Consider the following 16,457-nt stretch of genomic DNA (forward strand, 5'->3'; position numbering starts at 1 on the left):
ACACATCCCTGAACTTTGTAGGACATTAGTCTCTATATACAATAGTTTCATTGTGTTATGACAGTGATTCACAAAAGCAATAGTGTAAAGAGTAAAACTACATTTGTGACATTTTTAATGACATAATCGAAACAGAAGTATTCTACGATTACTACACCCTGATAGCACATCAGACTCGTTTTGTTTTCCTTCTTTTTTTCTTTCTTTTCGTTTTCTTCCTGGACTTTGTTAAAAACGATTAAAAGAACACATCAGCGATCAATCCAAAACAGATACATAGACCGTTCTCAGTGTTTTTTTTGTTTGATTGTATCAAAACAACGGTGTAATGTGAACTAACTTAATGGGTAAGTGTGGTTGTTTTTTTTAATTTTTTTTATTGCCTTTCTAATGTACTCAGACTAAACCAGAACAGAAAAAAAGCACGAGGACTTCACAATAAATAGGAAAATACATTTTGCCTGGCAAAATACCATATCCACTTCAAATATTTTACTGTACACCCGTGTTGGCTGCTACAATTGAATTAGGTGAATTGTAAAAAAAAAAACTAAAACAGAAACAAACACTATTAATCGATCATTAATTCGGCCCTATCCAAACACTAAAAGATGAGTGCTTCTATAAACTTCTTTACTCTCAACATCCGACTGCTTTATAACCTGAGAGGAAGGTTAAGTCATCAAAGGCCCACGCCCTCGGCAACCATCTCTTAGTGACAACATCCATCTCCTTTCTTTTTGTATTTCCGTCGGCCTGTATGTGACGCGTTGCTCCCGGGTATTCTGCAAAAACCTTCTTTCACTTTGACGTGAATTTTTTTAAAAATCTTGTTGCATGTCGGGGGTTACGTGATGTCGTCCTAAACTTAAAAAAAAATTTAAAAAAAGTTAAAAGTCTGTAAACTTTTGAGGGATCCTGCTGTGCTTCTTTGCCATTCAAGCTGAAGAGAGTACTCACTGGCTGTGTAGTTTGTGTTCTGCGCGTGTATATGTTTGAAAGCATGTACGTGTGCTCGTCTTTAATATCGGCCAACGGGTGAGAGACTGCGCCTCTTTTAACCTCGGGGCGCCTCGGCCGTCGGCACCCATCAAAAAGTCAAGAATCACTCTAGTTGTCGAGTCCAAAAAACAACAAAGGCTTCGGCGTCGAAGTCCCTCCCTCTCTCTGCTCACCGAGAGAGAGAGATTGTCAGTGTGTTTTTTTTATTTTGTATTATTATTTCAAAAAGTGCTCCTTGAGGGGGGGTGGGTTGCAGGGTAGGGTGGCCTCTGGTCCAATCAGGACAGTCCGTTCCTGGGGGACTCCTCAGACTGGGCGCTATAAAGACAAGATGGCAGCCAAGAGTATGAGGGCGGAGCTGAGCAGGAGGGCCGAACTGCTGCGCCGACCGGCGGAGTTTACGTCCCTTCGAGCCGGCTCTGGTGACTCGTGGCCGATGCCGTCTGAAGGGAAAGAATTGGAAATCAAAAGCTGTTTTAAATAACGGTCTGCCGTACATCTGCGGATCATATACATGCAATCAAAATGGTCATTTTTATAAATGCATAATGACGTGATCATATGCTAACAGTAGAGTGTGCGTCTCAATTCACGAATGGTGGCGGATCAAATTCAAGGAAAATAAAAGAATATTGTCAGCACAGTGTTGTTAACACACACACACACGCACACACACACACACGTTAACACCATGTACTGTGCATTCCCACCGACCTCTGGGTTCTAGGGAGTTTGGACTGTTGTCGTCAAAATCGACCCCTTCCTGCACGGTGCCCGGGCTTTTCACACAATTGTCTTTGAAAAACAAAGAGAGAGAGAGAGAGAGGATATGAAGATTAGGGAACTGGAACGTCAGTCGTACACGGCCCCGATCACAAGGCCTACACTGAACAATGTGCGACTCACTTTGAGGCCTGACGAAGACTTTGAGTCGAAGGCAGCTCCTTCTCCCCTTGTCGTCGGTGATGGAGGCTGTGGAGACATCGCACAAAACGCCGTCAACATGTTGCCCAAAACCTCCCTTTGTCTCTCGGGTTGTGTGATTATGATGCACGGCGGCAGTTGTCGTATTTCACTCAATGACATTCATTTTATGGAAACAAAACGGTTTTGTTAGAACAAATGAAACTGGAACAGGAAACCTCTTTAATGGTATTTAGCCGTATCACCTTTTTCAGTACAGCTGCTTGCGTTTAGACATTTAACATTTGACGCGGGCAACATTTGAACTTTTCCTAAAAATAATGACCATTCGGGCCTTCTTAACTACAGAGTGTGCATAATGAACGTCATGAAGGCAACATGTTGGACCTCGAACCGGTCTATGTTCGTTGTGTCTCTCAGCCAAGACGAGACCCCACGATCACCCAATCAGCATCTCAAAAAGGCAACAATATGGCGTAGTCCGATTCCAGCCGAACCTTTATTGTCTTATACACTTCTACAGCGCTTCATCTCTGCTTCTGTACTCCCCTCTCATCGTGACGTGAATGCCTTTCTGCTCCATATGTTCTGATGTGAAACAACTCGACGTCACCCTTGTAAGTCTAATTCATCCAGGGGCAGTCATTTCTGCAGATGAGTGACATGCTGTTATGCCCACCTGCAAAATCTCTTTTTGTCTGTTTCCTGAGAAAGGCAGAGATTAAAAAGATTAAAAACTTGCTGCGATTGTTTTGCCGAGCTAACAAAACAAATGAGTTTTGAGTGTTGCAGAGGCGCTAATAGCGCGTCTCCAGCTGTGACCAATGACTGCGTCTCCCATGTGCGCTGTTGTCCAAAACATTTTTATGCCTTGTCTGACCTTAAGTTTATCCCACTTCAGGTGTTCTCCTTTTTCTTTTTTTTCTCCACTTCTCCTCCAGGGCCTCGATACTTTGACCTTGACCTCTGTGATCCCCCCCGGCAGCCATTGCAGAGTCCCTCAAACTGCTTTTAAGGGAGACCGTGTGTGCATCAGTCGTGTCCATAGTTTGTCCACGGACACTCCTCTATCCTTCCACACAGACACTTCGTGTGATGGATTCTGGCCGCGTGCGATGGATCCCTGATAAAAGCAAACCATGTCAGTGTTTCCACTGTCGCAGAAGACTCCGGCTCTCATTTCAAAAGGCACTTTATCAGATGCCGAGCGCGGCTGCGAGAGGAGATAACATTTTTTTTTTTTTAAATCATTTTTATAACTTCACCATGAGAGGAATATTGGAAGTGAAGCAGCAGAAGAGAGGAAATAAAGGAGCGACGAGAGAGTCGGTGTCAATCACGGCCGCTTCTGTCTGTGTCAGCGGGTATCGAGTAACTTACCTCACGCTCCGGAGGTGGCTGCAACAGACAGGGAGAAGTCACCGTGTCAGATTCCGTCTCTGAACCGACCGGCCAAAACCACCATCTTTGTCTTTCTTTATGCCTCTTGTGCTTCTGCTTCCTTGGCTGCCGTTATTTATCTCTCACTCCCTTCGACTGCTATAAAAAGTCTACTTCTGCAGTCTTGCACGGACGTCTCGGGGGACGGATTTATATTAAGACACATTGTAGGACAAAAAATCTTGGAGGTAGTTTTCTTTTTTTCCCCCAATCTTACTCAGATATTCAGATTAGGGTTTAAACTTGATTATGTGACATTTAAATGATTCATCTTTTAGTTTATAAAATGTGAAAATAGAATCAGTTGATCATTTGAGCACTAACGCAGTCACTACATCAATGAGCAAGATGTATTAAACTGCGAGTAACCAGAGCAACCATACATATGTCTCCCACTACATTGCAATTAAACAGACTGTCTACAGATGTTAGAAGGAAGCAGGCTGTGCTGCAAAAAAGACGCAACGCATCAGCAGTAACAGCAGCTGCAGTTGTTTTTCAGATGGTTAAAAAGGCCAAATTAAAAGTGTAAAAAAAACACACACAGATTTTCAATAAAACACAACCTCCCTTGTTTTATTTTGGTAATTAACCATGCTATAAGCAGGATAATGCACCCTGGGGAGTCGTATATCGGGAGACTTCGTCATGCATTATCTCTCGTGTGCCATGGGCAGCTTGTTAGTGCATTGATGAGTTTTAATGTGGAGACAGTTGCACACTTGGCTGTGTTTTTGTACTTTTGCCAATCATTTCTTCAGGCGCGTGTGGTCATTATACATTTCCAACACGCTCACAAGTCCCGTGTTTGTTTGACCCAGCCGTCCACCCCAAGCAGACTTTCTCGCAATGACTTATCTTTTCAGTGATTTGGATTATTTAAGTCACTTTTAAAGATCTGATTGTTTAAGGAGCCTGTGGAAGATCATTCTTCATCCTCCAAAACATGTTGTCCGTTTAATTAAAACGTCCCGAGTTGCAGCTGTGAAACACTGTGGAAGATCTTTTTGTTTTTCTGTTACTCACTCTCGTTTTTAATCTTTCTCTGACATTGTGTCGCACCGTCTTCCTCTCATCTCACTTTCTCACCCTATCTCTCTCTTCTCTCTCTCCTCTCATACCACAATCCCCTCGCAGATTCCAACTCGCACACAATTACCCGACTGTCTCTCTTCCTTTCTCTCATGTCTGCCACTGAGGTCAGAGTCTGGCTTTTCTGTCCTCGAGCAACGCAGCCGTGCTTCCCCGTGATTGTAACTCCAGCTCTGACTGCAACTCGAGACCCCGCGTTAGTCAGGTCACCCGGCCGCCGCCGCCGCCTCGCCGAGAGGATGGTAAACCTCTCGTTCACACGCTCAGACACATGTTTACACGTTCCGTCATGTGCCGCGGGCACGCGTGATCGTCGCGATCGCACTTTCGGGCCTGGCAACGCACATCCTAGATTCCTGAACAGGCTGGGATGCCTGTGTAAGGCCCGGCTTCGGTGTGACTGTGGTGAATTAGACGGATCCTGATATAAATACTGAGGGATCAGATGTTGTTTTTGTGATGATTGGTTTATCTTGGGAACAAAGCCCTTGTGTCTCTGCTTCAGCCCCGAGAAGCTACAGGGAAACTGTTGGGGCCCTGTGCTGGGGGGGGGGAGTTCATGTCATTATCGATGTAGATCTGCACTGGCTGTACGGAGCGGGACCCGGGCGTTTGAAGCGCGAGGGCTTTACAGGGAGACAGTCATCTCTCTCACACAGGGAGAGCCAGACTCTCAACTGTCTCCTCTGAAAATTGGATTTCTATCCCCTGAGATTAGGATCAGGCTTTCCCCGCTCCGCTGAGGCTCTATTAGAAAAACATGCCGCCCTCTGAGACCACGAGAAGCTCGCGGCGCAGACCTGGTCGTCATCTCGGTGACCTTTGACCATCTCGGACCAGCCGCAATACTGATCCCACACCGGGGGCGGCTTTTCCTCTGGGTGTTCGTCTGTCTGCCAGACGGCAGCCCCTCAGCCAACTGCAGGTGTCTGTTTGACGTCTCTCCTCCTCCTGCCTGGGGTGGGTGATGATCACCATGGAGGAGGACAAAGGAGTGTCTGTCTCCATTGAGACAAGCAGACATAAATCTCCCCTTCAATGTGTCATTTACATGCCCACTTAGAGATTCCAAAACCATATTATATGTACAACACTGGTATTGACTATCAGCTATTGGTAGGCTTTGTTAAAGCAGTCAACATGTGGTTTGACAGCAACACCCAAACACAGTTTTGTGTAACGCAACCAGCATCCCCGGATGTGGATGATGTAGAAAACAAACAAACAAGGATGCATCCAAAATATGAGTTTCATGTGTGACAGCAATACTTGTTTTCTCACAGACAAAAGGGACGACTATGAAAGTCTTGGGCAACTGTATTGGAAAATATCTTGTTGTTTGATAAAGTCAAATGTACACGCCTATCTGTGGACATTAAAACGGTTAATGTAGCCTGAAATTCTGTCGATTCACCGCTGACTGCTTGCTAAAGCTAACGATTACACACATTCGGCAACTTAAAGCTGCACTCATCGATATTTCTACACCAAGAAAGGATCAAATGACTACAGGCTCATGGGCATTGTAGTAGTTAGACTAGAAAACATGATTTCTCCAAAATTGTAATTGAAATATAAATATAGCTATTGGCCACAACATAAATCAATGGTATTGTTACATGATTCAGATTAACCTGTATTCTATGTGGAGGGAATCAGATTTCATTATTAAAACAAGCTCTTCTATCTGGGTAACACGTGAAATGTTCTGACTATAAGGTTAGGTATGAGGACTCTCGGGTGTCTTTTGATATTTCTTCCCTTGCTTGCATCACGAGTTCCCAGAGGGAAGACAAGTGTCTTTAGTGAACAAGGAGCTGATGGATGAGTCATTAATCTGAGTCAGCACAAGATGGTCCATATGGCCCAAAACTGCTCAAAGCCAGAAGGACTGTCTCTCTCCCTCTTTTTCTCTCTGGGTGATCAATCATCATCAAATATTACGAGAACATCGCCACTCAGTTTCACATCAAATAGAGCCGACTGAAGAAAAGAAGCACAATTAAGCAATCAAGGATTTTTCTTATCGACGTCCAAGAAATTGCAAACGCATCAACAATTCTGTGGCACGGCTAGCACACCACAATTCCCCTAAACATTACAGTCATGTTTATGCAATGGAGTCGAGTAGACGAGCCAACGGAAACATCGAGGGAAGGGCAATACATCACAATACAAAAAACTGCAACATAAATAAAGCTTTAGATGTGTTCTCACTCGTATAAGGAGTATCTTTTTACGATTGTGTGATCCCAGAAGCTCGCAGCACCGGCCAAGACCAGAAAGTGTTGAAAGACATCAGGAGAACAAATTCTTTAACGACTGATATTCGATCAATTTTACTACTTCAAAAAAACTCCATGTGATCTTAAACTACGCTCGAGCTTCATCAAACACCCAATGAACTTTAATTTTAGCATCTAGTAGAGGTTGCAAAGATACAACTCATCTGACCAGTCTCAAAGTTTCAGGAAGTCTTCAAAAAACCTCTTCTGGGTCAGGAAGTGAGGCCAAAAATGTTCCACTAATGCTGCAATGACCGTGTGTCCCTTTTTGGATTTGATATCTACATATTTTTCCTTTGTTTGTAATGCCAAGGTTGTCTTTCATGACTTTTGCAATTCCTACTATAAAGTTCCTCTGACCGGTGTCTGCTAAATAGCAACAATCTACCATGGAGAGCACCGTACCTCCTTTAGTCCCTCTCTTCTGCTGCTGTAGGGCTCTGACTTCACTTATGAAAACACAAGACTTCCCAGCTGTTTGTTTTCCCGAGTCTTCTCACGAGGAGGGGGAAAACTGAGCTCTGCCAGTCCTCAACAAGAGACACTTCAGACAAGACCTCGACAGTGGAGATGTTTTGCTCCCTCTGGCTTGTGTTTGGGCTCGGTGCTCATTCCAAGGACTTGTGCAACAACACAACATTGCTGCTGTCTTTTTGCAAGCTCCCAAAATGAAATCCATATTGATATTCTGATTTAACTCCCAGTTAAAGTTGGGTATCATACATATGACTTTTCCAGTAATAATTCCCTTTGAGTAATATAACATTGTTTCATTAATAGGAGAAGCCACCGTTGTCACATGATAAATGGTGTTTCAACACAAGCAGCCATACAAGAAAAAGGTGTACAAATAAGTGACCTCTCACTCTGCAAAAGTATGGCAAAAATACAGTATTGTCTGTAAATAAAAGACAAGAGTACTCACAGATGTAATAGTACTCTCTGCCCGGGCGAAACTCAAAGCCCAAGGAGAAGGGAGTGAAGAGCTGGAACTTCTCGGAGAACTTCAGCGGCCCGTTGGGCGACAGAGGCCTGTTGCACTCCCAGCGCTTGAAGCCCTTGGCGGTGTGGTCGCACGAGCTGTAGCCATCGTAGTTCACCATGTAGAGGATGTAGCGCTCGGCCCGGTCATCAGAGACCGGGCGACGTAGTGCGGACAGTAGACGTCGAGGTAGTCGTTGATGCAGACGTCGATGTGGTAATCGCCACGGTAAAACCTGGAGAACGGAGAGATTGAAAAGAGGCAAATATGAATATGGGGTTTGTAAAGCAAAAAACATAACATCTGCGTACAGTTTTCAAGTATTTTCTGGGTCACATCTTCATAAGGAATTCACAGTCCTTCAGGAGTTTGATTACTGACTGTTAAAATTACATTTGCACAAGGGGGCACGAGACATGTTCCTGCCAATGGTTTCACACTGTTCCCCTGATTGACAGGTGGGTCCAAGAAACGCAGCAATGAGAAACAAAAAAAACAATGTGGACGTAAACATTCCTATCTTAACTTCCTCAGGCTCATACGAGTGTGTGCCACTTAAGAACGAATGTGTTTGTAGCTTGAGGCCCGCTGTGTCTGCAGCTCTGTTAATGCAAACGTGATTTTATTAATGGGCCGTTCAAAGAAGCATGTGAGCCTACATGACGGGATTAAACCGTTTCCAATCCACAGTGAAGGCACTTTTCTGTACATCAGCAATAATAATACCATGATTAATCTGTTATTGGTGAGGTGATCGTTCTGTATGTTTATGTATGCAATGATAATTCCCATGCGATCTCTGAACTTGACCTTTGTAATGATTTATTAACCTAATGAAAATACGCTGAGCACGCCTGTTTTCTCTGCTGCAGCCTGCTTTGTTGTGTAGACGGCTAACATTCAAGATCCCCCCCCCCCCCCCCGAAGCAGGGGATTCGCTCAAGGGTACATTGGCAGCAGTTGCTTAAGTGGGCGGATGGTTACTCATTGATTTGTTTGGGGAGTCTCTCCCCATCTCGCTCTTGATGACACATCCTCAAAAGGGTTTCCGAGTGCTCCAGCACCTGATGACAAGAGCTGATACTTTGGGTATCTCAGCGAGGCCGCAGCTGAAGGAAACGTTCCCAAAGGTGCTCGGAAACTCAGGCCGGACTGTGAATAAGACATTCTCCAGCTCTGGTTCTGTTTACAAGATCTCATCATGTCAGTGTCAATCTTCGCGAGCCTCTTGTGAGACTCAACCGAATCCCCCTCCCCATCCTGCTACACACACTCGCCACCGGCAGAAACCTCAAGCCCGTCAGCTCTAAGCCATATATCAATGTTGGTGCTCGGCAGCGATGACTTATGCTGGTGCTGAAATTAAAGTCCCCTAGCGTTACAGGGCTAATCCCCTGGTTAGCGTGTGCTTTTAGCAGCGTTAAGAGGATGCCCCTGTAGAATGAGATTTTCATTAGCCTGATATGACAGCTTGATGTAGAAGCCCCTCGTGGAATCTCCGGGTCTGGGAAAAAGAGGCCCGTTCTCAAGCATCGCCTTGAGACGGCCCCCGGGATTTTTTTCGCCTGGTGTTTACTGTAAACTGAGTGGACACACAAGTTCAGAGGGAGTAGTGGGGGGGGCGGGGGGTAGGGTGAGAGAAAAGTGCAGCGGCGAGATATGCCAGGTATTCATTCCTGAGGAGAGTGATTGGAAACGCATATTCCCATAGGCGCCGTATAAGGTTGCATTTCTGAGGCTTTTAGCGCGGACGGATTACGCTTGGCCGACTGGTTGTGTCTCTACAGCTGCTAATGGCCCGCGGTTCAGTATCACTGACATACTGCGGATGTCTTCAATGCTCCACCTCTGTTCATTGACACAGCGAGGGCCGTCGGGGGAGACGGGCCAGATACCGAGTTTTTACCTCCACGTTACTGTCCATCGGGCCTCGCTGGATTCTGGATCAGACTTTACGCATACTCCTGCTCCTGGCCAAAAGGAAATGGCAGCACCAGTCAGCTGATCTGAGGCCAGGTGAGACGGGGAGGATGGGAGGGAGGGAGGGAGATTCAGCTGTTGCTGCTGACACGTATGTACATGACTGGGTTTTTGGGTGGGCGGGCATGAGCGGAGTGAAGGGAGGTGCGCTCGTCGCGGCCTGCTGGGGGTATCATGTTGTTGTTACACAGATTGTAAATGTGCCGCGGGATTAGTGGTCGTCCTACTGGGTTTGCCACAAACGAGCGGATGGCGTGTGTGCACGCCGGATAACGGGGCGTGTGGGTGTCTCATGGCATTGGCAGCCATATTGTAATCTTTTTCTCTCTAATTATAGTCTGGTCAAACGTGAAACCAAAGCCCTGGTTTTCTCCTCCGGTTTTCTTTTTTTTTCTCCTTTCCCTTTTTTCCCCATCAGCACCAGCTGGGCGCTTTGGCTCCAGGCAGGCACAGCATGGCCTCCCTCAGCCTCCAGTTTCAGAGCTGCTCGCTGATATTATGACTACCAGGGGTCAACCGGCTCCACAGTATCATGTCCCCAGCCAGAAGCACTGTGGGGTAGCCTGCTTGGTCCCCCCGGTGTTTTTACTAAGCCTTAAATGTTAGTTTCAACCACACAAGTGTCAGTAGCTGTCAATCAAATGTCACCCAGGAGTAGCATTTCAGATTAGACAGGATTACGAAGAGTTTGTAACTAAAGTCTTTGTGCGAGAGAGGTGGGAAAAAAATGATGTTGAACCCTGAATACTTGTATTCAGATGCATCCAGATCTGGACTTGGCTTCAACATCCACTCTCCACTTCTGATTGGATTTCATTCTACGCTTCAGAGCAGAGATTTAGATCGAAGTTTTCATAATTATGTAGCTCATTGGAAGTACATTCATCCAAAGAAAGGTTCCCATAAAATGATTGACAGTGACCTCTGGGGTCCTTCCGGAGACGTTCTGAAAGTTGCTCTTGGATTGTCATTGTAATTCTCAGTCCTCTGAGCACAGTGTGCTCTTTATTACTCAGGAAATGAGCAAATAGAAGATCAGGAAAAAAATATTATTATTTAACAATACATTGTTGGTATTTCCAGTTTATAGTTCAACAACATCGCTGGATGGAATTGGTGGATACGTTGGTGAGTTAGTTGATTATAATTCTGTTGAGTTAGGCTTCTGCACCTGTTGCGTATGCAAGATTCACAATAACTTCTCAAACTAATGTGCGCATGCAGCCCATTTATGATTGAAAAACAATAGTTGCAGCTACACATACTTTCATAATGCGACATTATAAATCAAGATACCCATATGGACAGTATGTCCCCACTCATGCTTTAACTGAACCTCCCTGCCACAAAAGACCAATACCTACACATTCCTAGGGGGTACAAAATATAGAAACAATATGTAGTGATGAGAAAAAAGCCTTTGTGGACTGCAGCCAGGGACGAGGATGTGTAAGTGGGGTTTAAGGGAAAGAATAACAATAGAAAAACAAAACACAAGTATTGCTCAGCCAACTGGGGGCAGAGGTCACAGCTTTAGCTGAGGGCGACGTGTCTGTGTAGAATCAGTGCATCCCTCTCTGCCTGCAAATATAGCTGTGGCGATCGCTTTCTCATTCTTGCCTTGAAGGCATATTTATATTCCCCATCCATTTACGATCGCTTCACCAGAGAGGCATTTGGATGGCAGTTCTGAGGAGGCTCAAATGTGGCCAAACACATGTACAACCTAAATCTAGAAATGTGGGCCGAAGGTGTTTGTTACAAAAGACTATAAAACGCACAGTTTTGAGAGCAGCGAGAGCGCCAACACACGAGACAGATGTTGGCCAGATGTTTGCTGTATAGATGTTTTTGAGTAGCGGCAATAAAATATTGATAAGACACGGAGCTATAAACACACAGGCCGGCTCAAGATGTGGTCGGATAAGATGACATTTCATCTCTCAGTGTCTTCTCGTTTCTTCTTCTGAGGGGCCTCAAACCAGAGACTTTCTCCTGTTGATCTCTACTGTGATCTCTGCTATCTGTACCCTGAGACTCTGGGAGCATCTGTTAACCCCCGTCTGTGGGCTGGCCCGAAGCGTGAGAAACCTTTCATTTAATTTACTGAGCCGTAGACTGTCGGCAGTGTTCGCAGGCCTCAGCAACAGGGTTTCTTCACTTCCATTACCAGCGGAGGTTTATTCATCAGCTTTCTCGAAAATGCCTTTGTTGTTACAGGCTATTTAGTGAGTCATTAAGCCTTCACGGGGCTGATCGAGGCAATTTCAACAGTTGTGTTTTCCTTTTGGCGTCGCTCTGAGCAGCAGGACGTGCTGAAAGCTGATCGAGGGTTCGGGTTGGGGGGGGGGGAAGTTGATGGCAGGAGGCAGAAAGAACAATCAGGCCAACAAACAAGACCACGGTTCAGCAGTTTGAAATGTGTCATAATGAGCCATTAACAAAAAGCACCTCAATCCATTTGTCTTGCGGATTAATGATCCCCGATTGGCTGAATTACTCGCGGCCAGTTGGAGGGGCTTATCAATGAATCAGTAACTGGAGCTCTTAACAAAGCACACATCTATGGATAATCCCTCTTTTCAACAAACCCCCCAGCTTGTTTGCTTTCTTCATCCCCTTCTGCTGTGTTATTGTCACTCTCTGGCCTGACACAGGTAAGGTATGGGCAGAGCCACTACGGAGAGAAAGGGGGAAGGAGAGTGGACGAGAAGGATGTAGTGGACACGGGGTAAAGTAATAGGCAGCAGAAGGAGAGAAGTATAGAGGAAAAGTGGAAGAAGAAAGAAAGACATTTAATTCAAGACCCTTGAACCTCCCCTGAACCGTGTCTCTAGTTGGTCTCTATTTAGTACCAGATTACAGAGATTAGAATTCCTGTCCATTTTGACCATACAATAAACAAATCTGTAGAAATAATGAATTCTTTGTGTATTTATTTGTGGGAGTTGTAATCTTTCTCATTATAATTCACACCGTCTCCATTACAACTGATTTGTCATTTATCCACAAATAATCACACACACATTATTTCATTATTTAAAAGTTGTCCTTTCTATTTAGGTTATTTTGCTGCCTTTGGTGTGGTCATATTTGAATATTATAAAGAGTAATACTTAGGCAAAACTGTAGATTCCCGCAGATGTGCTGAAAAGCCCAAATCCCTCCCCCCACAAAAAGATACAGCAGACTTGAACACAATGGCAGCTCTACGTCCCCGTGTGGTAGGAGGGAGAACACAAAGGGAAGATTGTAAGTGGTGACAAGATGGTGGAAAACAGTAGGAGGGGAACATAAATAACAGGAATGAGGAGTAGGAGAGGGGGAAAGGTGGAGAAAGTAAAAAAGTGAACAAAAAGGAGAGAAGCCAGGGAAGAGAAGGAAGCAGAGAACGAGAAGCGAGAAGGAGAGGCGGAGAGGAAACCAAAGAGTAGGGAGGGAAGGAAGTGAGGAAAGAAGAGGGCAGGGAGGAGGGCAGCAAAGAAAGTGATGAGGAAGAAAAAGAATGTGGAGAGAAAGTAAAAGGGAGGAGGAGAAGAGGATAAAGCCCTCCTGTTGTTTTCCTTATGAACACACTTGGGTCAGACGAGGGGCAGCTTCCCAGAGCGACTCCACAAAGAGAGAGGAGAGGAGATGCTTTCAGGCCACAGAAACACATGAAGCTCCTGTCCTAACACACACACACTCGTAATGTCTGCACTAAAAGACACGAGAACAAGCCACAGACGTCACGCTGCTTCTATATCCAGTCTCTCAATTTACTCCTCCACAAAACCTGGAACCCTCTTTTCTGTAGTTCCTAATTATAGCCTCAAGGGGGAACTCTTTAGGGGGCCAACAAGGGGTAATCCCTGCCCCCTGGTCATGTGACGTGATGTCACCAGATGGGGTCATCCATCCCATTGCCCTCGGGGTTGGGGGGGGGGGGGGGGTCTCGATCGCCCTCCCTCCACCTGTCGCATCATTCATAGCCGGTTCGCCGCTGGGAAGTTAAAAGCCATTATTACTTAGTTTGGCTAATTATATACACATCTGTCGGTGGACTTCCGAACGCACAGATACACGCAGAATGTATTTAAACACATCATGCGTCTGCCAGGGGGCTCGGTCCGACCGGGTGTTGACAGCAGAGACATGGGGGTGGGGGGGGGGGGGTAGGTAGAGCCTGTAAAGTATAGACAGTTTTCTGTTTCTGTGTGTTTTTTTTTTTTTCTCAGCTCGGAACACAACCAGGGGAGGTGAATAATTGGCCTCAGATTGAAAACACATTGCTGCTTGTGGGAAGGCACCTCGGGTAATTACAAAATAAAACAGAGGCTGAAGAGGGAGACGCATAGACAGGAAGAATGAGAGCGGATGGTCTCGTTTATGGATCCTGGTGGTCCTGACTGTGCCAATCGCTAACTCGCCCTTCAATGCAGCTGCAGTCGCACTGTGTGCCAGGCTGGTCCACGCAGACAGAGGCCGTGTTATGTAAAGCGTCATGTATATTCTAATCTCTTGCAAATCAGGCCCTGCGGTCTTTGGGCTGTCGCTGTGAGAAAAAAACCCCGACAAACAATACTTTTCTTTTTTGTAGAAAAATAAGTTCTCATCAGTAAAATGTTGTCTAAACACAGACACTCTATTTCAGGCTTTTGTTTTTGGGTCCATAATTTAGCTTCTGAGGAGGACTTTTTTCTGGAAAGAACTGTAAATTAATTGCATTGTTATTAAATAATTCCCTTGAAAGAAAAGCTGCATGTAAAGAAGTCCTCCAGAGATTCAGGAGCCTGTTTCATGGCGTTGGCAGATTCAAGAGAAAGAGCTTAAAAACGAGGGGTCAAAACTGAAGCAGCAGAGGCCGAGGCATCCTGACTCTTTAGCCCCTCGCATGGGTAAAGTTCCACACAACACTGGAGCCGACATTTCCCACACCGCAACCAAATACCTTCTTTCATCAGACCCCATTTGCCTGGTATGTGCCCATTTCATTCAAACGCAATGCTCCCAGTTAATGTTTAAGATTACCCTGATGACATCACTATGAAATCCTCAGTGCAAGCATGGGAAAATAACTCTGAGTGTTACTAACCATGACAAGTTAATCGACATTTTTAGAGTTGGTGAAAAATGTTTTTCAAAAAAACAGCGAACACACTTACGTCATTGATTCCTTCTGGACTAATAAGATCAATCGGCTATCATATTGTCTATTTCCACAAAAACATAGCAGGAAATAGGACTGTGAGTTACTTGATTTATGTGCCGTGGCCCTTCTTTAAAATGAATATTCCTGACTTGTTCCAGACTGATTGTGAGAAGAGACTGTCCTCCTGTCTTCCACGGATGAGGCAGGTTAATTACTGACAATGCTATTCTGGTGTCAAAAAGGTCAAAGCAGCAACAGCAGCATGGGGTTAGTGTCAGTCAACACACACACACACACACACACACACACACACAAACACACGCCCAGCAGGGCTCCGTCATTCAGTCAGTGTAAAACCCCGAGGGGCTGACAGAGCGAGTCATACACCCCCTCTGTGCCAAAGATGGCTGCTTTGCTTTTTAGCGTTGCCATGACGCCTGTTTACAGCAACACGATGTTCCCCTCATAGAATCTGTGGCTTTAACAAATGCAGCGTCTGTACCTGCAGGTGTATACGCGCAGGCGCACACGTACACAGAACACGCACTCCTCCACCGACGCTAATGCCACATAACTCCCGGAGGCCCAGAGCGGCTCCTGTTAAAATAACCCCCACTGACACATTTCCCTTCAGCACCTGCTGGACTTGGACACTATGGGAACATTCTGTGGGATGCTGCAGATCTCTGCATGCGCACATGGCGATGCAGATAATGATTATTATTATTTCTTTATTTCACTTAATGTGGATGCTCCTGCGGAGCACACAGCCGGCGTGACCCCGGGGAGAGGCCGAGCATCCCGGGATGCCTCCCGTCACACGAGCTGCTCGCCGCGCTCGGCTGATATCGATCTGACACTTTAGACTCTGAGCTGAGGTCAGGGGGTAGTGACAGCCCCATTATTCAGCCCCAGAGCCAGTGTTTGGCCAGCGTCTGAGCCCAGGTGATGGCCTGACCTCGCTGTCGTCTATCTTAGGAGCTGCTGAGGGATGGAAGGTGAAGTTTAAAAAGGAAGGGGGGAAAAAAAGAAGGAAAATGAAGAAATGCTTGATGCTTCATTCACAGTCTGTCTTCCAGTCAACTTGATCCCTTCTGTCTTTGCCCATTGTCCTCCTCTCGCTTGCTGGCTGTACGTTATCACTGTTTTTGTGCTATTTATTTTTATTTTTAAATACTCGATTTTCTTTCATTAAATGGATTAGTTTGAAAGTCTACTTTCCCATCAGAATGGTTGATATAGATAGAACCGTTTAACTCGGGTAATGACATTTCTCAAAATTAATAAATATTGGGATACAGTGGATTTTTAGAAAAATTTATTTTAAGAAACAGTAGATAAAAAACAAACAAACCGATGGCGATGTCAGTTTTTTGGATAATGCAGCAAATTAAATTAAAGTGCACAGTCACATTTTGTGTAATGGTCCGATACAACTAGAGGTATGAAATATTGTATCATCATATTGGCCAAAGCTACATTCTTCAGTTCCGATTCTGTTAAAGGCATTTCACAAACTGCAAAACAGATTCAGGTAATTTAAAAAAATAAAACATTGCACAACCTGATCTTTTCTTCAAACGGATTTTCTTCGATAACTCATCAGAATATTTAATAGTCT

At 45.2% G+C, this 16,457-nt stretch overlaps 1 protein-coding gene across 1 annotated transcript in view; it reads right to left on the reverse strand.

Moving 5' to 3' along the window:
• Positions 1–251: 251 nt before the first annotated feature.
• LOC117740038 (ephrin-A5b-like) overlaps positions 252–16,457 on the reverse strand; it is a 60,831-nt gene continuing 44,625 nt past the window's right edge. Inside the window, 5 exon segments of the mRNA XM_034546159.1 lie at positions 252–1,445; positions 1,717–1,797; positions 1,909–1,974; positions 7,669–7,887; positions 7,890–7,960. Coding sequence (XP_034402050.1) covers positions 1,321–1,445; positions 1,717–1,797; positions 1,909–1,974; positions 7,669–7,887; positions 7,890–7,960 — 562 coding nt within the window. The 3' untranslated portion in view covers positions 252–1,320.

This window comes from Cyclopterus lumpus, chromosome 12 (assembly GCF_009769545.1).
Source record: "Cyclopterus lumpus isolate fCycLum1 chromosome 12, fCycLum1.pri, whole genome shotgun sequence".
NCBI classification, from domain to species: domain Eukaryota; kingdom Metazoa; phylum Chordata; class Actinopteri; order Perciformes; family Cyclopteridae; genus Cyclopterus; species Cyclopterus lumpus.